Source organism: Struthio camelus, chromosome 1 (genome assembly GCF_040807025.1).
Source record: "Struthio camelus isolate bStrCam1 chromosome 1, bStrCam1.hap1, whole genome shotgun sequence".
Lineage (NCBI taxonomy): Eukaryota > Metazoa > Chordata > Aves > Struthioniformes > Struthionidae > Struthio > Struthio camelus.
Genome location: NC_090942.1, coordinates 181,364,375 through 181,385,377, shown reverse-complemented (window position 1 = coordinate 181,385,377; position 21,003 = coordinate 181,364,375). Strand labels below are relative to the sequence as shown.

The 21,003-nt window shown below is 61.0% G+C and overlaps 3 protein-coding genes across 3 annotated transcripts; all 3 read right to left on the bottom strand.

The window, feature by feature from the left end:
• Positions 1-289: 289 nt before the first annotated feature.
• Positions 290-12,068, bottom strand: LOC138065682 (adenylate cyclase type 10-like; the record flags this gene model as incomplete). The annotated part of the gene is made up of 21 exons (XM_068930945.1): positions 290-294; positions 614-729; positions 901-958; positions 1,347-1,601; positions 2,075-2,200; positions 2,727-2,863; positions 3,238-3,521; positions 3,927-4,013; positions 4,607-4,756; positions 5,270-5,355; positions 5,779-5,831; positions 6,884-7,073; positions 7,416-7,492; positions 7,908-8,029; positions 8,271-8,462; positions 8,644-8,673; positions 9,450-9,655; positions 9,958-10,101; positions 10,453-10,491; positions 11,051-11,155; positions 11,963-12,068. Coding segments are annotated over 21 exons (2,568 nt in total), but the record flags the coding sequence as incomplete, so codon positions are not given.
• A 2,179-nt stretch (positions 12,069-14,247) lies between these two features.
• LOC138065664 (adenylate cyclase type 10-like) lies at positions 14,248-17,100 on the bottom strand. The gene is made up of 5 exons (XM_068930817.1): positions 16,959-17,100; positions 16,083-16,200; positions 15,659-15,854; positions 14,943-15,131; positions 14,248-14,415 (listed from the first exon to the last, which is right to left on the bottom strand). The coding sequence occupies exons 1-5, from the start codon at positions 17,098-17,100 to the stop codon at positions 14,254-14,256; spliced, it is 807 nt and encodes a 268-aa protein (XP_068786918.1). The 3' UTR covers positions 14,248-14,253.
• A 432-nt stretch (positions 17,101-17,532) lies between these two features.
• LOC138065659 (adenylate cyclase type 10-like) lies at positions 17,533-20,319 on the bottom strand. The gene is made up of 5 exons (XM_068930699.1): positions 20,301-20,319; positions 19,809-19,916; positions 19,376-19,554; positions 18,590-18,760; positions 17,533-17,536 (listed from the first exon to the last, which is right to left on the bottom strand). Exons 2-5 carry the CDS (start codon positions 19,908-19,910, stop codon positions 17,533-17,535), a joined length of 456 nt encoding a protein of 151 aa, XP_068786800.1. The 5' UTR covers positions 19,911-19,916; positions 20,301-20,319.
• Positions 20,320-21,003: the final 684 nt, after the last annotated feature.

The window sequence follows — 21,003 nt, the reverse complement described above, 5'->3', positions numbered from 1 at the left end:
CTTCCCAACATAACCAAAACCTCCTCTCCTCACCGAAAAGTCTCCTCCAGGAAGCTCTTCTCTTTCTGCAGAGCTTTTGCAGTACCTGGAAACAAAGCACGAGTTAAACGCTTCCTCACCTCACACGCGGGAAGAGCTGCATCTTGCCACGCTCGATCAGAAAGGGGAGGAGAGCAGAGTCAAAGGGACCGACGGCAGCTCTCTTCCTGGCCCCTTCCCCCGAGAGCTGCCTTCCCGGCAGGGCTGTTATGTTTTGGGCAAGCGTAGCACACCCACCAGGAAAGGCGCCTCAGCCTGCGGGGCCGGGGGGTGCACCGCAAGGCTCTTGTCACTGCAAGGACATGGGCTGCTCTCCGGTCATTCCGGGGAAATGCAGGAGGGCGTTCCGGGGCAGAGAGGCTCTACGCTGTGCCCACAGCATGGCTCTGCTGGTGCAGCTGGCCTCCGTGGAGGACTAAGCTAGTCTTAGGGAAGCCTCTCCCCTGCGCTGACAGCATCCCTAGGCTCCAGCAAAACGCTTCTGCGGACGGCACTTGAGACAGAGGAGCGCTTCCATTAATTGCGCAAGCACAGTGTGGAGGGCCCAGGCTCCAAAGCACGGCAGCTAGCATACCCGGAGTGGCACGGAGCTCATCCCTCTTCAGCTCCTCCTGTCTGAGCAGCCAGGCCTCCCAGCTGGACGAGTAGCGTTCGCTGGCGCGGTCGTCCCAGCTCTCTGCCTCCTGGGCGCTGCCGAGGGCCAAGCGGTGGAAGGCCACAAAGTCCCCTCCGCCGCAGCACTGGCACTTGTGCGCTTGCCTCTCCAGGAAGGCCGCGCACTTGCGGTGCATGGCCACCCTCTGTCCCTTGGGCCACAGCTCGTAGGCAGCCTCCCGCAGCAGCGGGGCGCAGAAGGTCAGGACGCCAGACTGCAGCCTCGCCGTCTTCTCGGTCTCGCCCAAGCACCGCTTCTGGGCACCTGAAAGGCAACGGGCCTTCACATCAGCCACAGCTGGGGCCACAGCCGGGGGACGAAAGACAGGCCTTGGCATGGATCCTTGGCAGGAAACCAGCGCTCCTGCACTCGGAGCCTCGCAGCGCTAGGGTGAAAGGGACCCGTTTGCCTTGCCGACACCAGCACAGCCTGCGCAACAGGCTCCCGCCCTGCTCTCCCTCCCAACGCACAGCCTTCAGCCGCACCCCCGCAAGCAGCTGCCGAGGCTGCTGGCAGCAGAAGCAAGGCCGGCCCTGGGCATTACACACCACCGGAGGGGGCAGTGCAGCGTGCCCTGGCGAGCCCCGCCAGCCACACAGCCGGGAGCAGCAGGAGCCTACCAGGCTCCCGGGGGCGCATTATCACCACTTACCGCTCTCTTCCTCCAGAGAGGTGGCGGACCCCTCGGCGGGAACACTGCTGCCTTCTGGCACCTTCCCAGCATTCAGCCACTTCAAGACGTTGCCTCTCACCAGGACATTCAACGCCTTGTTCATCTTGGTCCTGGTCCACCTGGGAAGGAGGCGTAACAGCAGCTCGGTGGTAAACGTCGGCCCGATGACGGCTGCGCACTTCAAGACCATCCGCTCCGAGGGCTTCATGCTGTCCACCTCAGCCAGCGCAATCCCTGTCAAAAACAAGCCACAGGTCTCTCTCTTGCCCTCTCCCAAGCCTGAGGCTGCCGAGGCTGCCTTAGCTTCACCACACCAGACGCTACATTTGTAGCCTTCTTTCCTAGGGAACAAACCCCTTGGGCAGTCGCAACCCAGGGCACGTATCTCCAACACGGCTCTGCTCCTCCTGCAAGCACAGGAAGCAAGGACCGGGAAAAGGAGAAACACATGTTCCTTGGGGAACGTTTCTGCCAGGCTCACTGCGCAAGGTCACAGCTAGAGGGCAGGGAAGCTCATTCCCAGCCTCCCATCCAGCACCCCGAGAAATGGGAAGAACCAGCAGGACCAGAGCCACCTTCCCAGCAGAGCCCCAGAGCTGAGAGGGGTAACTCTGCAGCACGCAGACGCGCAGCCTCTCTCTAGCCCACGCCCCGGGAAAGAACCTCCGTGCAGCCGCCAGCCGCCGCAGCGGGGCTCGGCCCCTCACCTTTCAAGGTGGAGGGAAGCACGATGCTCTGCAGGTTCACGTCAGGTCTGATGGTGCACACCCTGCGGTCCTTCCCCGCGCTGGAGCTCCAGGAGGCTGCGGCAGGGGAAGCCTCCGTTACAGAAGCTGAGCGGAGCAAGAGAGCAGCGTAAAGCGATTTTCAAAAAGGGAGACGATTCAGGCCGTGACCTCCCGCTTGCCCTCCATCTTCCACCCTTTAGCATTCATCCCCCGAGCAGGTCTCACAGCAGCTGGGCCCTGCGGTCCGTGGCAGCATAAATCCACCGCGCGGCTGCACCCAAGGCACACTGCAGCCACGCCACTCTCCGCACTGCTCCACAATAACCGCCCCCGTTCATGCTGCCTCCAGACAATACCAGGGCTGAGCTTAGTGCCAGGGAGCGTCTCTTCCCCTCCTTTGCAATTTTCTGCCCCGTCCGCATTGCTTCGCCTCACAAAGCCACCCAAACTCCCCAGCCTGTGCTTAGGCTATCCCAGCAGCAAGGCATGCAGGAGCCCACGCCTGAGCCAGGCCAAGGCCTCTACTGCTGCAACACCAGCCTGTGCCAGCTTCACAGGGGAAGCCCAGGGCAACAACGTGCTCTGGAAGATGGGCCGCAGCAGCCAGGCCGTCAGCCACAAAGGTGCTTACTGAAGAGGCTCTCCCACTTGTCCTCCGTTTTCTCGCCCTTCCGCAGCAGGTGGAACAAGAGCATGTCGTGGCGCTTAAGGTCGCTCAGCAGTTCCTCGCAGTAATATGGGATCCCGCAGCTTCTCTGCATCAGGAACCTGGAAAGGAGCAGATCCAGCAGGGACTGACACAGGCAAAGCAAGGTGGGACACGCTTCAGACCAGCATCTTTGCCACAGCTACACCTCCCTTTTGAACAGGCCAGCACTCCCACTGCCTTTGGCATCTGAGCTGCCCGGAAGATACAGCGCTTGCTGGAACGCGCCGGAAAAGAGTCGCGGACAGTGCCCAAGGCACAGAGCTGCCAGCCTCGTCTCTCCTGGCCCCAACAGCCTAGATCCTCCCCAGCACCAGTGAGAGCCTCGGCCCCAGCAAATCGCCCCCACTGCCCCACCATGTTCGTTCCCTCCTGCCCTCTCTCTGCAGAGGGTCAACCCCTCGGGAAGAGCTCCGAGGCCCCGCCTGGGACTTACGTCTCTAGGTCCCTGGGCACGCTGACAACTCCCAGCTCCCGGCAGGCTTTCTGCACAACAGCTGAAGCTTTCAGCTCTCCCAGATGAACGTGGGTCGTTTGCTGCAACTTCATGATGTCTGCTGCAGCTTCGCAGAGCCTCTGTCTTCTAGAGCGAGCGGGAGCAAAGCCCATGACCACAAAGAGCGGGACATCTCTGAGCGCGCGCGACATAACAGCCCAGGAGGCAGAGTCGATGTAGTGCGCGTTGTCGATGACAAACAGGACAAGTTCGTCTTCAACGAGCTGAAACAAACACGTTGGTCTGGGTGGATTCTGAGGGATTCTCAAGCATCCTCCACAGGGCAAACTTTGGCCGGCCTCTCCCCACACAGAGGACGCGCAGAAGTCGCTCTCCTCTCCCCAGCTACCTCTTCGTTCAGAATCTCACCCGCTCTTCCGTGCTCCGAGACTCTTAAGGTCTCTCGGGCACGGTGGCACGGAAAGACACCGTTCCTCCTCCCCCTGAGCACATGCCCTCCAACTTCACAGGAGGAAAGTTATCAGGGGACATGGCACGGGGAGTTCAGCCTCTGCAGGGCAATGACCCCGGTACATTGTCCTCCCACCAGCTCCCACCGCTCTCCTGCAGAGCCCTCAGCCTGCGGCCTTGCTTTCCTTCTCTGACCCAGGATGGGGAGAACGGCTCACCTTCTGTAGCACTTTCTTAAAAACCAACTCCAGTTCCATTGTCCTTTGAGCGTCGCTCATCTTGGACACCTTCTCCGACAGGGGAAACTGGCCGGAAAAGCAGAGTCACAGAGCAACAGCCTTTCAGGGCGGTTCAGCACACCTGCCCACCACGCAAGTCCAAGCGAGCAAAACGCCTCTGTTGCCCTCAGCATCTTACCTCTCCCCCACACAGTGGAGAGGAGACGCAGCGCGGACGTCACCGGGAGCCTACAACGGAGGCCCTCTGCTGAGGGTCTCTGGCAGAGCTCTTGCAGGGAGGGATGAGGCGGGAGAAGAGCTTCTTCCCTCGCCATGGCAATCGCGCGAGGGAGCAGGCTGCTCCCGCACCAGTGAACTCAGCACCAGCTCATCAGCCCCCTCTCAAAGCCTCTCTGCAATGCCCTTTCCAGGCTGCTGAGCAAGGCCCCAGGAACTGCCTGCAGCAGCCTGGCACCTGCACTCACCCCTAACAAGGGGCCCCCTCGGCCCCCTCGCCCCCCTCTTTGGACCCACAAACAGAAGCACAGCCTGTGCTACCCTCCTGCTGCTCCCACCAGGGAGCTAAGCCCACTCCCCAGCCACAGTGTCCCAACCACAACAGCCACAGGACGGCTCACAAGCAGGCCTTCGCCACGGCCACAGAGGCCTCTCGCTCTCACCTTAACGACGAAAGGCACGTTGAGGAGGCAGTAGCTGCTCTCTTCCACCAGCCCTTGGAGCTTTTCCTGCAGGACGAGCTGTCTGGCACTGCACGATTTACAGGCCTGCAGGCCCATGGCCACAGCCAGCACCATGCGCATGGCAGAGTAGACCTGCTTCAGGTTGAGCTCCAGCACTTCCACAGCCACTACCCTGCCATGCAGAAGCAAAAGGCACTGAGATTCAGAGAGGGACCCAAGCAGCCGCAGGCTTCTCGCACTAAGCTCTAGGGGAGAGGCGGAATCTAGGGCCACTTGGGTTTCTTCTCTTGGCTCTGGGGCTACGGCCAAAGCCCTGACTGAGCTCGGGCTCTACCTTGCTTGGTGCCTGGCCCAAAGAAGGAAGCTCAACAGCAGTGGCTCCAGGAGCCACCTCTAGCTCCCTCAGGAGGGAGCAGGAGAGCACGCAGCTGCTCCTCAGCAGCAGCTCCTGCAGGCCTTGCAGGGATGCTGCAGTCCAAGGGCCACGCACCCGGGCAGAGGGGCTCCAGTAGCCCACGGACATCAGCGGCTGGGCAGCGAAAGCGTTCCGCAGGTCCCGGTCAGCAACACTCACCTGAGCCCAGCAGCCTGGCCTAAAGAGGCAAGCTCCATAAGTAAATGGCTCTTTCCAGAGCCCGTTACGCCCTCAAACGCCATGATGTGGCTTGCTTTCTTATCCACGTAGGCTTTCAAGTAGCTTTCAAAGAGGGCAATCTCCTCCTCCCGACCTGGGAAGGCAAACAAGAAAGCGAGCTGTTGCAGCGAGCTGGAAAGCAAACAGCCGTCGGCACCCTTCTCTCTCGCCGCCGCAGCGGGTCAGTCAGACCCAAGGAAATCTCCTCCCCGATCCCAAATACGGGCATCGCTTTAGCCCTGAGGCTGTGAGCAACTGCACACTGGAAAGGTCCCGCCACGCTAGCTATGCAGCACAGCAGGGAGCACCCGGTGCACGCCTCACCCTGCTTCCCACCTCTAGCTGCGGCCCAACCCCAAAGACAGGAACCAGCTAGGAGCCAAGGTATGCACCAAACCCTTAGGGCCACGCCGGGCAACACCATCCCTCGCAAAAGCTTCTCCGTTCCCAGAGCGGAACTAACAGGTACCGACGGCAACAAATCGGCCTTCGGCAGACCAAGGCGTTCTCCACCTACCGAGCAACGGGGAATAGCCGGACCTCTCCTTCATAACATCCATGCCAAACACGCTAGCAGCGGGAAGAGAAAAACAAGAGCCAATTAAGTAGGCAGAAGCTGGAGGACGTAGAGCCACGCGTGGAGCTGGAGCTGAGGGTACGCGCTCCCGGGTGCCCGCTCTTCTTTTGAGCCGGAGCAAATCCTGCCCACGCTCCCACTGGCCCAGCAGAGAGCGCAAACACCAAACGAGCACTAGCAAAGCTGCAGCCAGGAAGAAGCCCAACGGCCACAGGGGGACACCAGACAGCATCAAGACTCGAGCGCCACAGGCCAAAGCCCAAGGAAGCAGAGACATGAGCAAGAAGCCAGGCAGTGCCGCTGGCTAGCACACTGCTGCACCCCGCAGGACAAGCCAAACAAGTCTCTGGTCCCCCGGCCTGTGCTCACAGGCAGCGCTTTCTAGAAGCGGGGCCCTGCAACAGCTGCTGTCAAGGCAAAGACGGGCAAGAAAAAACACTGCAAGCCACGACGTGCAACAGGACGACAAGGGTCACTTCTTGGGCCAAGGCGCCAAGCACCAGGCACCTTGGGCTTGAGTTTTTCTGAAGTTGCAAGGGGACGGCAATGTCAACCTTCCAAACGTCCTCCAAAGAGGATGCCAAACCCTGGCCCGGGGGAACACCTGAACTTTCACCAGGAGGCACTCAGGAACTGAGTCCTGGCCTGACCAAAAGCTTTCTGGGAGCCTCATGCTCGGAAGCAGCTGGGAGAACGCCTCCCTGGGGCAGAATTGCCACTGCGTTAGTCTTGCGCGCAATGGAGCAAGCACAGGGCAGAAAGCACAGCTGGAAGCCGTTTGGGCAGGGGCTGCAAGGCCCCTCTGTGCCTACGGACACCTAAAAGCCTTCTCCACCCCTCCGGCATCACTCCCAGTCTCCTTACAGCAGGAGGCCCCAGCGTAGGCAGGCCAAAAGCATACCCGTGCTCTGCCTTTCCATCTTCTCAGCCCCAGCGATGGGAGGTGTGGGCGGGGGCCAGCTCTGCACAACTCCTCTTGGCGGACCAAGACTGGACCCTGTGTGCCACCCTGCCCCCAACCAGCCCGCTCAAACAGGACACTCACGACTTCGCCGACACCCCCAGGTATTGATACACGGGGCCAGGATCGACAACCCCCTTCATCTTTGCCTCCGGCAGCTCCTTGAAGCACCATCGGGGCAGCCTAGAGGCTGCGTACGTTGCTGCGTCACAGGACACCAGCCCAGGGTAGTGCTCCATCAGCCGGGCTGCCAGATTCACCTTCTGGCCAATGACTGCCACAGAGAGAGAGCACGCATTCACGTACCTATGAAACCAACCCGCTCCACCCTTCACCGCCAACGGCTGCATCGCCTCCAGCACAGGCAAGCCCCAAACTGTTGGCAGCACAACCAACAGGAACAACAAGGCTCTGAGCCCGGTCCCCCGCACCGCAGTGGCGCCCGCCCTGCCTCCCTCGTTCCCCACAGGCCACAGGCCACAGGCCAAGGCCTCGTCCCAGCCCAGCACGTACGGGCAACAGGCTGTTCCCTGCCGCTCTGCCTCTTCCTTTGGCACACTGCTCCGGCTGAACAGACCCAGCCCAGCCACCCACTCCTCAGCCAAACACCTCGTACCTGTGTATTCGTGCCTCACGCGATGGCCTACGACTCCGCAGAACACCGTCCCGCTGGTAACCCCGACAGACACGGCCCTGACACACACGGAGAGCAACAGGCGTTCAGCAGCACCCGCGCACAGGCCTGCCTGCCCGCCTACCTTCACCCCTTCACCCAGCTCCCCTCGCACCACCTCCCGCCCTGGCAGGGCAGACCTCGGGGACCTGCAGAGCTCCGCAGCGTAACGCCCCCAGGTGAAAGGGGCTCCCGAGAGCAGCCAGGCAGTTTTCAGCCCTTCCCCTAAGGCCTCACAGCTGGGACGGGCGGAAAGTCCCTGACTCCAGCCGGCCACAGCACGTCTCCTCGGCGCGGGGAAGAAGGGCACCTCTCAGGGCACTGTCTCCTTCCTCCCAGGGACAGAGGAGGCCAAGCTAGAGGGCACGTCTCGCTGAGAAACCATCCCTCCCTCCTTCCCCCGCGCAGTCCCGGGCAACGCGCCTCCCCACTCACTCGATTTTCCTAGGCCTCGAGGAGCACGCCTTGGAGATTTTAAGAGCGCTTTCCAAGGCGTGAACGCTTTCGTCGGGCAGCTTCTCTCCAGGGAGTCCAAACACACACAGGAACGTGCAGCCCTGCCAAGGACGGGGGCAGCACAGCTTGTGACAACGCCTACGGCAAACGGCTCATGCCGTGCGAGTCGAGCCTCTGCCGAGAGCAGCAGAGCTTCAGGGCAACCCCCAGCCAGAGGGTGCTGATCCCAGCGCCGAGGCAGAGCTGCTTCTCCTTTCCCCACTGCTCAGTAGAGCGAGAGAGCCACTGCCCTCTCGTTTGCTGCCCACGCTTTTGCGGGGTGGGCTCCTCCCCCACACTCACTTTATCAAACATGGAGATTTTGTTGATCTCGCCCTTGTGAGGACGGATGATCTCCAACATCATCACGCTGCTGTCCTGGATAGCCTTGCAGATCTGCGTTAAGTTGACATCGGCAGCAAACTGCAGCTTGACAAAGAGGCAGGTGACCGGCCGTAGCTCGGACAAGTAGTCCGGGGGCTGCCTGTCATCAATCTGGAAGACGAGAGCGGGACACCTTCAGCAGCCAGCTCTCCCCGAGAGCTGACTGCCTCCAGCAAACACCAAGCAAGAGCCCACACGTGGGGTGGGCAGCAGCCCGCGCTCTCCGCGGAAGGAATAAATCCTCCCCTCGGGGCAAAAAAAAAAACACAGCTCCCGGCAGCTGTGGCCATACCTTCCTCAGAACAGATGCGGGGACGTACTTCCGCAGCAGCTTCCCCAGAGCATGCCGAGGGGCCAGGGTAACAGCAGGCCTCAGGATGCCTAGGGAAGGAAAATCCAGGCGGTGACTGGCAGGCTGGCACTACGAGCCTGCCTAGGGAAAAGCAGTTGGAAAGCAGGGGCTGGCACTGGAACTCAGGGAGAGAAAGTCTCCTCCAGTTGCACGTTTCTTCCTCCTGCAGGTGCTCAGCCAGAGCAGGCCCCTGGAAGGAGGGGGAAGCAGCGAGTGCCTCCGCTGAAGCGCACCAGGGCCAAAGGCACAAATGCTAACTGCAAGGGGGAGAGGGCAGAGGGCGTTCCTCGCTGGCCCCTGAACAAGCCCGCCCCCACCTTTCTGGGCAGCCACAGAACATCATGAAGATGGGCCTCACCTGACGCCTCAGGAGAACTGTAGTTCAGCTGGGCTCGGGTAAACTTGGAGAAGATGTCTTCGCGTTCCGACAGAGACATCCGTTCCATGCCTGTAACCTAAAGGCACACAGTACAAAAACGCGTCGAGGACAGCTCCAGCACCCACAGAGGACAGTACCCGTTGAGGCAGGCTCTTCCAGCGCCTCCTGACCCCCTCTTCAACGCCACCCAGCAGAATCCAGAGACAACCCGGAGACAAAACTGCTCCCCAACAGCTACTGCTCCCCACCTACGTCGACACCTAGAACTCCCTCCACGCGCGTCTCCTCGCCCTCCTCGCACCTTCCTCCCTCGCAGCCACGGCCACGGCCAGGCCCTCAGAATTGCTCCAGAGGCCATCCCACCCACCTTCACAGCGCTTTGGCCTTTAAGTCTCTTGGTCTTGATCTTGTTCTGGTTACAGAGCTCCCAGCAGCTGGGTGACAGGATCACGTCACTTGCATTGGCAAGGTTTTGGGCCTGCCACACTTCACCCACGGCCTGGCCAAGGATCAGGAAGTGCTGCTGCTTTTTGTCTCCAACAGTCAGGAGGGACATATGCCCTGCAGAGATCCCTGGTGAGAGACAAGCACAACTGATGCAGAGAGCATTTTTACCTCCACAGCCCGCCACAGCTCAGCTCCTCCCAGGCCAACTTTGAAGCTCAGCCCTGGAGCCGGGCTCTTCCCGCTCAACTGCTTCGAGTGCAGGCGAAGCACCCACTTTATGGATTCAGGACTGATCATGGCCGGGGAGGGGGTCCTCATCAGGGGCCCCACACCGGCACGTTGGCCGGCCACCGGCTCACTTTGCATGCAGGCAGCTCGTGAACGCCTGCCTGAGAACGCGCAGCAGCCTAATCCGGCACTCCCCGTACCTATCTTCAGTCGGAGCTTCAGACCCACGTCCGTCTCACGGATCCTGTACTTCTCCTGGATTTGCTGGCTACACTGCAGCACCAGGCTGATGGTGTCCCTCAGCTGCGTGTGCTTTGCTCTCCACAGCACCAGCACAGCATCCCCTGGGGAAAGCAAGGGGACAGGGACGGCTCTCGTGACACCTGACGCTCCCTGACCTGCACCCACCTGCCGGGGCAGCGGAAGCCAGCAGGCGTGCCAGGGAAAACGCGTTTGGGTGAAGGCCTCCTCCTCAACTACAGCACCCTGGCCACAGGCACACCTCCCCCTCTGCCCCGCCAGCTACAACTGCAGCCACGCCGCCAGGGCCCGGGACGGCAGCTCCCCCTGGGCACCTGCGTGCCAGCAGAGCCACCCCTCGGGGCTCTGCCAGCTCGCGGCTCTGTCTCCCCTCTCCCCTAGCACTCGTCTGCAGCTGCAGCAGACGAGGCCACGTCTCTTTTACGCACACGTACCTGCAAACTTCAAGATGTCTCCTCCAAAAGCCAGCAGCTCTGCGGAGCGAAAAAAAAAAGCACAACAAGAGTTGCAGCTAGGCCTTCTTCAGGAAGGCCGCAGGACAAGCCGCTCTGCTCAGACAGCAGCACAAGAGCAGCGGTGCTTTGGGGGCACAACTTAGCAAACGTAGCAGCTGCACTGCTCACAGGGACCACAGCCCTGGGACCTACACTACTGTGCCCTGTGACAAGGCCCCAGGGAAAGTAACGCACACTTTGGTCAGCGCCCCCATCCCCGGCTCATTTGGGCACTAACACTGGCTAGATGCCCCCGCTCCCCCCTGCGCCCCAACACCAGCAAAATCTTCCTCCATCACTGAACAGCGGTCACTCCACAAGGCCAAGGGTGGGTGCTGAGAAAGCGGGCACCTCCTTAGTCTTCGTGGGGAGCAGAAAGCACCTGCCAGAAGAGCCCAGCTGCTCTCGGCTGCTCTCAGCCCCATGGGAACCTCCAGCCCGCGCAAGGAGGAGGCGGCGGCAGCAGCAGCAGCAGGCTGCCCAGCACCTCTCTCTCGTCGTGGCCCAATCCCACACAGTCCTGCAGAACGGCACTTACCCTCCAAAATGTCACCCATGTAGCGATTGAGGGTTTGCGTGACCTCATCCGCACCCCGCTCTCTGCTGATGCTCTGGCTGAATTTCTCTGTCAGAGCAGTGAAACCTGCAACAGGGACACACAGGCACAAAGAAATCAGGACGCGTCCACGGGGCCGAAGGACCTGGCACTTTCCACGTCGCTTTCAGCCAGCCAAGAGAACCACGCTCCGGGAGAACCCGGGCGCGCCCCTGACAGCGGGCACAGCCCTCTAATTCCACCCGCGCTTCTGAGCGCTCGCTGACGGGCGCCTTCCCCATGCTCACACCTACCCGTTACGCCTAGCTCCTGCACTTGGCTGCCACCCTCCAGCACGTCCCCCGGCTGCCTCCCCTCTTGCCTACAGCCAGGCAACACCCTTAGCTAGAAAGCCCGGGAGGCCTTTGCCAACTAACGCAGCACCTGGCAAGCCAGCTCCTCTGCGCAGCAGCTGCTCCTCCAAGTTTGCCCTGACAAAGACTAACAAGGGTGAGGCAAGGCAGCCAGGCCTCCTCTCCCAGGCCTCCATGAGCCAGAGCCTGGCCCACCTCACACCTCCCCAAAGCTCCGGAGAGAGCACTGCAGTCAACAGCGCGGGCCCAAGCTGCTGCTCCGGCAGCCTCAGAGCTCCCTACGCACACTGCTCTGAGCAGACGGGTGACCACAAGCAGGCCGCAGTGCGGCTGGCAGCAAAGACCGCCCCCGGGCTGTGACCTCGGCTACGTCCGAGCGCTACTTCCCCAAAGCGGAAGACCTCAGCAGCAAACGACATCTCCTTTGACCCCTTCTCTACCACAGGCGGGACGACCAGGGCTCCAAAAGGCCCGCTAAGTCCCAACGGCTCGGGTCGGTGACTCCTCCTCAGTGCCCGCCCTTCATAACGCTTTGACCCACCTGACACATCCGCAAAGAGCAGCACTCCGTGGAAGTTCTGAACGCAACGGTTCTCCTGCTTCAAGTCCTCAGACAAAAGCAGGTCGGGGACGTAAGCAGCTACTTCCCCCAGTTCTGAGCAGTGCTTTGACCTTCGCTCCCAGGCACAAGACATCGTCAGCGCCCTGGGGTACCTGCGGTACCTCAGTACAAGACGACCCACCGTGCCCACCAGGGAGGACGACCAGACACCACTGCACAGCGTTGCGCACTGGCCTTGGGGAGGCGCGGCTGGCCCTCTGTCACCAAGGGGCCGGGGGGGTCACAATCGGGTCACAGTGACATTGGCCGCGTGTCATCATTTACCTGTACACTGTCGCGTACGCTGATCCAGCTAACAGTGACAGCCTCTGCAAGGCACCGCTTACCCAGCAACTGCCGGGAAGCTACCCCAGCTCCCTCCTTACGCCGAGCCGGTTGCTCAGATGTGGCTAGTGCGACGCAGTTGTCTCCCGTACAGAGCTGAAGGAGGCTCGCACAGCGACTGACCTCCACCCGTGGCCGAAACAGCAGCTGGTTCCCACGTTCCCAAGCGCAAAGGGCCTAACAGACATGCTGACAGCCAGCAGCCCAGGCTTCCCCAAAAGCACGGCCACTGCAGCACGCAGCTGGGCGTTTCCAGGGCTGCTCGGAGGACTTGTATTTCTTTGCAAAAAAGAAGTGGGGCTTTTCCGGGGCGGGAGCGGGGGACACAGCCAACCTCCATCCGCACGGCTCCTGGGGGAGGCCGGCAGGAGATGGACAGGGCTGGGCCAGGACCACGGCGCACCGGCCTATCAGAGAGGGCAAGACAAAGTCAAAAGCCGCAGCAGGAGGCAGCTCCAGGTCCCTGCTCCGAGGGAGAACGCTGTTGTAAACCTTGCATGCCCCAGGGAAACAGAGCCACGCTGGGCACCCTGGCTCACGCAGGGCACCTGCCTCCGGCTAGGCAAAGGCAGCTCCCCGTCCACCTTAGCCGCTGCCCCGAGCCACACAACTCTCCCTGCCACCAAAGCAGCAGCACTGAGGAGAGCCGGGCTCTACGGGGGACGAGGGCTAGCAGCCAAGGCCACGCTCCGTGCACGCCAAAGCTGCCCTTCTCCCCAGTCGCGCAGAGGAGCAGCTGCACGAGTTGGCATGCCTGGCACACGGTGACACTCAGCGGCTGCTTGCCCAGGCAGCCTCCAGTGTCCCTCTGGCACTGTCAGTGCCTCTCCCTCAGGCAATGACCAGGCGAGGGAGCACCAGCCCCTCCCAGGCCTGGGGGACCAGGTGCTTTAGACGAGCCTGTGCCCTTGCGCTGCTGACCTCAAACAGCAGAGCACTTGACAGCAGAAACCAGCCTGCCTTCTTTCCTGCTGCCTCAGCACTCAGAGACAGGCTACCAAGATGGTCTCTCTTCTTGCCTCCAGAAGGCTCCCCCTGCTGCCTCGGGGCCCACAAAAGTCTCCCAAGCAAGCACAAGTCACTTGCACCTAGCACACCCAACTGCAACCTGCTGGCGACAGCCAGGCACACACACCGAGCCAGGCCCAGGTTCGGAACGCTGCTTGCCAGCCCAGCTCACACGCTTCCTCCTTCCTCCTTCCCACGAGGCAGGCAAAGCGGTCACCCGTACGGGAGACTGACGATGCAGGCCGACCGAGCAGGCTTGCTCTGCCTCCTCAGGAAGAGCGCGCAGCAGCGTGAGGACGCCTAGGCCAATGGTCTCTCTTGTCAGTGAGCAGCAAGGGCTGGCTGCTCCCCAAGGCAAGCTCAGCTGGGAGCTGGGGGGACCCCAGCACAAGCAGCGCCCTTGCCCACAGGGGCATCCCTCTTGGCTACTTCTATATGGACACACGTACATCCATTCTCCACTAAGGAGCTTTCATCCGCATCAACCAGAGAGGGGAACAGGATGAGGCCGCTAGTGCTGTTGACTTTTCTGACTGGGGAACACTTCAAACCAGGCCCGCTTGCAGAAAAACACCCTCCCACCCTCCCCACCTCAGCAACCACTTGGCCCTACACCAGGGCCAAGCTCCTCCTGCAGCCGGCTCGAGTGCTTACACAGCGCCACAGGGACCTGCACTAGGGCGAGGGGGAGAGAATTTCTTGCGCTGCTTTACAGCCCTCGACTCTTGTGAGCACTAACAACGGGGGTGGTGGCTTCCCCGCAGCCTAGCTTTCCCAATAAACCACACGCCAGAGACTCTCATGGCACGCCTTCAGCGTCCTCTTGCTGTGCTCTGTGACTATGCCATACAGAACGCTGAGATGATGGCAGTGTTTCTTTATTTAATCCCTGGAAGAGCATCCTCGCTCGGCCGTGCTGGCAGCTTCAGCAGGTACCTGGAGCTACAGACTTCAGGCTTTGCTTGCTTCAGCTGGGGAAAACGTGGCGCTGTCTCCAGCCACAAGTCTCCCACGGGGCCCTTGCCAGTGAACCACCGCTCCTGAGGAAAACAAAAGCCCAAGTGAGAGCCGCGAAGAACGGGAGGTCCCCCGAGCGGTCCGGGAAGGCAAGCGAGGCCTCTCGCAGTAGCTTCTTCCACCCATCACCCAATCTGCCGTGCTGCAAAAGCCTATCAGGGAGGGCAAGGAGAGGGAACGCAAAGGAAGCCTCCTCACAGGTTCAGGCTGGCTCCCAGAGCTGGCTCAAGGGAGAGGCAGAGATTCCACTCCACCGCTCCTCAGCCCAGCAGAGATGCTGGGAAGGAGCAGCGTGCTGCAGCGCGTGCTGCTCCCTCGCGTGTCCTTCCAGCCCCTCCTGAGGGAAGGGCATCGCAGCTGCCACTGCCCTCCTGCTGAGGAGGGCTAGCAGCCCCTACCAGCTCGCCAAGGACTTTCAGCACACGCTCCTGAAGCTCGCTGGGGGCTTTCCCTACGTGGACCTGCCGGAGTACGGTCCGCGCCACCCTCTCCTAGGGCATGCCAAGCCTCTGCCCAGGGAGCAACTCAGAGGCAAAGAGGATCCACTTACAGCGCTCATCTCCAGCCAAGTCTTCTCCAGGAGGTTGCCGTTCACTTCACAGGCTTGGAGGCCCTGCCTGAGGCACCACAGGCTCTGGTCTTTGTTACCCAGCATGCAGAAAACGTACGCTTTCAGATGGTAGGCTCTGGGGTAGAAGACGGGGCTTGTAGAGCACCGAGCAAAAACCTCTTCCGCAAGCTACCGAGAGAACAATGGAGAGGCACGTCAGCAGAAGTCATCGAGCTGGGCGATGGCTTGGCACTGAGGACTGCACCTGTTCCCCAAAGGGGAAAGCAGCCGCAAAGGCACAAGGAGCACGCAGCTAGCAAGGCTGAGATACCACACAAGTCTCTCCCGAGCCATAAGCCCTCACATGCAGCAGGCATTTCAGCAGGGCTCACTAGCTAGCTCATGGCTGTGCAAGTCTCTTCTCCTGTCTTGCAGGCCATTCCCATTCCCATTCCCACTCCCACAAGGGAATCCTCACGTGCCCGGGAAGACCCCCGTCACCTCACTGCCTTCTCTACCACCTCTTGCTGCCGCCCCATGGGGGAGCAGCCTCTTGCCATGTTCCTCTCTAACCCACTACTACACTCCGCCTCTAGCCTGGCTCCATCCCAGCACGGCTCCTTCGCCCCGGCCTTGCCAATCCACTGCTGCTCGCAACACAGCTTTCCCTAGAGTCCCCTCACAGCATGCACACCCCCTTCCTCCTCTTCCCTCACCCTTAGAGCCCTGCTGCGGCTCTCCCGGGCCCTCGCCGAGCTGCGCTCAAGGTCGTTCCGCAGCACCAGCGTGTAGCACTCCAGGAGCCGGCTGCATGCTTGGGTGGCCAAAACGGAGGCGTCAGCTCTCTTCAGCAGCCTCTTGGCCTTTTCAAAGGGCTTCTGGAAGTCGGCCCACTGCCCAAGCCTTCCAAACCTACACCATCCAGAGAGAAACACACACACACACACACACACACACACACACACACACACACACACACACACACACGTTTTGTAGAGTACTTGATCAAGTACTCTACACCCCAGCGACGGCCGCCTTGTTGGACAGGGCACGGGGGACACGACAGGCCCAGAGCTCCCACCTCCCCTGCCAGAACCACTGCCTGGGCCTGTCGCCAGTCTAAGCACCTCTGTAACTTACCAAAGAGCCAGGGACGAATACAGTCCAAGCAGGATGCTGTTGTGCGAGCTGAGGATGCGGTTTGCTTCGTTCCGCTCAACGAAGCTCCTGCACTCTTCAAATGACTTGTACTCCCAGCCTGTAATACAAATGCATCGCAGAGAAGCAGTGCCGCCCTCCGCTGCCTTGTTTTCCCTCGGGCATTCGTAGCAGGACAAAGCTGAAGCACAGCTGGAGAATTTCTGGGCAGGTAAACCACTCAGAGAGCAAGCAAAAACCAAACAGGAACAAGGCAAGGGCTGGAGTTCTAGCCTAGCTCCTCAGGGCTAGTCAAGCGCCACACAGATAGCTATTCCCTTTTCTTCAGCAGCTTTCGAGCGCTGGCAGAGACACGCTGCCATTGACCAGCAAGCGACAGCCACTCCGGAGCGTAGGCTGTTAGATGCCTCCTGGTCAGGCACATCCCAGCACTGCTATGCCCGCCCGCTTCCCCAGGAGCCAGAGCAGAGCGAGCCTGGGAAGAGGTTTCAGAAAGGGGAATCTCAAAACGCGGGAAGCAAAGAGGGAAATTGCAAGCATTTTGAAATCACTCTGGGATCACGTGTAGAACATGCAAACAAAGACAGGGCAGGCAGGAAAGACAGACAAAGACACACCCAGAGCCAAATAGCCCAGGACTCGGCCCAGGAAGTGAAAGCATGGCTGGAGGCTCTGGCGCCCGTGTTGTAGCAGGAGAAAAAGCATCTTTGCAAGCCTCCTGGCTCTCTGGGGCCCTCCTCACTGAGCACTTACCAGCGTAAAGCAACAGGTCTAAGCAGCAGGAGAAGAAGTATGCCTGCCCAATGATGCTGTGCTCTGCAGCCACCTGCTTCTCGAGCCTGCGCAGCACTTCCTCACATTCTGGGTACCTGCGGAGGAGCACAGCGAGCCGCCATGGAGCCTCTCCGTGGGGTGGGAGCCCAGTCACCACCTCCGGACGCTGCCCGCTCCCCTTCCCATCATCCCGCTCTCCCTGCGCTGCTCTTTCTGGCAAGGCCATCAGAGTTTCTCCAGCAGACAGTTGTTCATCTTTTGGCAACAAGTCTCCGGAGAAAGGCTGCAGTGACCCCGGCCCAAACGGCAAGGCCCGGAGCAAAACTCAGGCATCCTTCCCATGCAGCCAGTGCTTTCCCATTGGCCCAGGAGCAGAGCTACTCCCCTTTCCATCCAAGTCTTTGTCAGGAAAAGCAGGCCAAAGAGCACGCACAGCTCCCCACTGCCCTCCGCACTCGCCCAGACAACGCGTTTGCTTCAGAAACTGCTCCTCTCGAGACCTCCCCCTGGACGACTGCCGTCTCGGGCACCGGTGCCGCGTGGCGTGGAAAGGCCCGCGTCCACCCAACCAAACGTGGCTAGCGCCCCAAACACAACGAGCGCCTCCCTGCGCTAGGCTCGCTCCTAAACCAGGCCTGGGAATTGCCTGGGGCAAGCGCTACCTGGCAAGGGCCAGAACCGAGCCAGCAACTGTTCCAGCAGTTTCACAGCACACACTCACGCTCCCAAACAGCCAGCCACGGCCCTTGGCATTGTTTAATTTACCAGCGTCCATACGGCCAGCGAGTATCCAATAAGAAACCAAGCAGCCCTCTTTGCTGCGCGCAGAGAATGACACAAGAAGGATCTCAGGTGGCCCCCTGACCCTGCGCAACCAGCAGTCTGTCCCGCAGCAGCATTACCTCATCTGCAGAAAGAGCGCCGCAAAGAGCGTGGCGAGGACCTCGCAGTCCAGGTCGGGCCTCTCCAGCTCCATGCACAGGCTCTTGGCGCGATAGCCTGCCAAGAAAACCAGCAGGCTCGCACAGGCTCCCTTGGCGGAGATGCCTTCTCGCAGGCAGCGGGGGCAGTACGTACCTACGTCGATAGAGAGGGGCAGATTCCCCAGGCTGAGGTTCAGGTGGCTCAGGGCCTGGGCAAATTTGGCAGCCTTTAATACCCCTCCTCCAAAGAGCTCGTCGTCAGAGCTAAGCTGGATGGCCGCCCGCCCGTACTGCAGCCACTCTTCCTGGCAGCCCAGGTCCTGGCAGCACCGCGCATATTCCATGTAGGACAACAGGATCTAAAACGGTCCAGACAGGAGACTGTACAAGACTGAATGTCGCCAGGGTGACTCTCTGGCCTAGACGGCTCAGGGCATAAACCCAACGGCCAGGTGCTCTCTTCTCTTCTGCTCTCAGGGCTCTCACCCCTACGACAAACGGTTCTTAGGACTGCCGCTGCTAACTGCAGCCGCAGCGAGACGAGGGCCCCAGCGGGGTGCTGCCTTCAAGCCACAACCAGCCCAACGCTTACAACGGCGAAACAAACGCCATGAGAGCGACTACCAAGAAGAGCAGCAACGCACGTCTGCTGGAAGTTTGTAAAGCAAAGTTCAGGGACGGGTACCACTCCGTCGCGTTTGGCCTCTTCTTGCCGCCCCGGGCAGACCCTGCTGGTACTCTAGGCGGGCCAGGGGAAAGGAGCTATGTCAGAAACGCGTCTGCTGCCGCAGAGAGGAGGCACTCACGTGACTCGCATCCTCAGACTCCTCGGCCGTGTTGACCTTCATGAGCGCTGCCAGGCGCGAGAGCCTCCGGCCGCTGGAAGTGCCCTCCAGGCTGAAGAGCTGCCGCAGCAAGGAAAGGCAGTGGCTCTGCCGGAACAGCCAGGGCAGCCTCTCCCTCCTGCCACACAAGAGAAACTGCTGGGCCACAGCCACTAGCTACACAGTGCCAGGTCAGGCAGGGCCAGGGGAAGCAGGGCGACAGAGGAGGCAGCTGCACCTGCTCCCAGCAGGGCGGCAGCTGATGCAGGCCGGGCTGCAGGCATGGAAGCGGCAGAGCCAAGAAGCACCCCCAGGGAAAGATGGCTGCTAGCAGGAACGGGTTGGCACTACAGCCCAGGGAGGGCGAAGCAAAGCTGGGCACCGCGAGGAAAAGGCTTGTTCTACGGCAGCCTTGCACCTGGCTGCAACCCCTGAGCTTCCTCGTTCTCACACCTCCCCTCCACTTACCCCTCCCTGCCCACGTCCTGCTCCTCCCTGCCGGCTCCCTTCCCCTCTGCAGCCTGTGCTCCCTGGGAACATCTCTCTGCTCTCACCCCCACCACCCCCCCCCCACAAGCCAACACGTGCCCGCTCCCCCACCCAGGAGCCTCCAGGTCCCTCAGCAGCTTTCCCCGTGCTAACGCCTATGCTCAGGGAAAGTCTGGGCTTAAGCCTAGGCAGGTGTGGGCCTAGGTGCCCGGGACCACGCAGGAAACGCCTCTTCCTTCCCTCCTCTTTCCCTTCGGCTTCTTACCCTGCCTCTTGATGAAGGGAGGACTCTCTGTTCTTCCTGTGGGAGGCACGCTCTGACTTCTCCAGCAGAAACTGGAAGACGACGCCAGCTGAGGTGAGGGGGAATTTTCTCTTCAGCAGGCTCAATGCCTTGCTGAGCGTCTTCTTTGCCAGGTCCATGCAGCCCATGTTGTAGCAGACCTGCACAGGAGAAAGGCTTCTTCAGACAGTCCCAAAGGGCTCCGACTGAGCACGCACCACATTTCCAGGCTCTGCCTGAACCAAGGCCGAGGGCCTCGACCGCTTTTGGCCGGAGGCTGAAGCGCTCACAGGAAAGGCCGCTGGTAGCGGCCGTGCCTCAAAACGCCAGGCCTATCGCCGCCGCCGCCACCCCCCAACAAAAGCGTCCAACTCCACCCACCAGGAGAGCCCTCAGAACCTCCCTGGCACTTTACCTCCCCTTTCAGGCTCAGGAAGGTGGCTTCTTCAAAGCAGGGAAGCACATCGGCTTTCTCAGCCGCTGAGCTCCTCACAACCTCTGCTTTCTTCAGGTTCATAAAGGCCTTGGAACAAGCACACAGAGAGCAGGTGAGCGTCGGTGCAGAGCCTGCATCCAGCCCCATCGTTCCCAGTTGCCTCCAGCAGCTCTCTGAGGAGGGCACACATCTGCCCCTGGCGATGCCCACCCTAACACAGCCCACGGGCACGAGTGCTCCTTCGCACCACCTCCTGGCGCGTGCGCCTTGTGCAAAGGTCCTGCTTCTCTGCCCTGCCTCCCTTGCCCCAGGAGAAGCAAACAGGGGGAGAAGGCCGGCTCTGACGCCAGCGGTTCAGCCCCAAGTCCCCACAGAGGCACGTCCTAGTGCAATGGCAAAATCGGCTTGCCCAGGACAAGGCAACTGAGAGGCCTCCTTGTGCAGTGGGCTCCGGCAAGCAGGGCGACTCACCAGGTAGTTGTCGGAGACGTGCAAGTAGGCAGCCGTGCACTCCAGCAGGTAATAAAGGGCTCTGGCATCGTTGCCCATTGCCATGTGGTGGTGAGCCAGCGGCACAAGCACCAAATCCACAATGGCCCTGCATTCACAGGCACACGCGGCACCGGGCGTCCCTTTGGTCTTGCTGGGCACCGTAGGTACGCGTTCCGTCCTGGCCAGAAACTGCTCTGCCGCTCTACTCAGAGACAAGATCACGCAGAAAGACGACACACGCTAGCATCACCTATACCGCTCCGTCTGCCTAGACCAACAGCATATTCTAGCGCAGCACAAGCAAGGCCCTGTGCACATCTTCCACTGCAGCGACGTCAACCCGCGCGCGCTGAGCAGTCTTCTCGCGCTCCGGAGCCCCGGAGCCCAAGGCGAGCGGGGCCAGGCAGGGCAAAACGGGGACGAGGAGCAACATCGCCCCTTTCAAGCCCTAGCAAACTCTTCCTTTGGCTTTAGCGGTAACAAGATCCACGAGGACGCGATGCTGTTGGTGCCTTTGCTGACCCTGCTCTGGAGCAACGCTGCTCTTTGCCCCAGGGAGAAAGTCAAGCAGGCCTTTCTGTCACCTTCCAGCAGCCCCCCTGCTCCCGCTGGCTGCTTTGCCCCTGCACACCTCGCAACTTTGCTCTCCCACAGCTAGGAAGGCAGGGCTGGCTCCACCCTG

What these genes read in the sequence shown, in the direction of transcription:
- LOC138065664 (XM_068930817.1), bottom strand. Translation starts at nt 17,100, where the DNA reads ATGGCCTTGCCAGAAAGAGCAGCGCAGGGAGAGCGGGATGATGGGAAG. An exon ending in CCTCCGCAGGTACCCAGAAT is followed by an intron (nt 16,201 to 16,958) that starts GTGAGGAAGTGC and finishes TTTGTATTACAG; the next exon opens with GCTGGGAGTACAAGTCATTT. An exon ending in CTTGGCTGGAGATGAGCGCT is followed by an intron (nt 14,416 to 14,942) that starts GTAAGTGGATCC and finishes TGTTTTCCTCAG; the next exon opens with GAGCGGTGGTTCACTGGCAA.
- LOC138065659 (XM_068930699.1), bottom strand. Translation starts at nt 19,910, where the DNA reads ATGAACCTGAAGAAAGCAGAGGTTGTGAGGAGCTCAGCGGCTGAGAAA. An exon ending in TCCTGAGCCTGAAAGGGGAG is followed by an intron (nt 19,555 to 19,808) that starts GTAAAGTGCCAG and finishes TCTCCTGTGCAG; the next exon opens with GTCTGCTACAACATGGGCTG. An exon ending in TCCCTTCATCAAGAGGCAGG is followed by an intron (nt 18,761 to 19,375) that starts GTAAGAAGCCGA and finishes CTTGTGTGGCAG; the next exon opens with GAGGGAGAGGCTGCCCTGGC.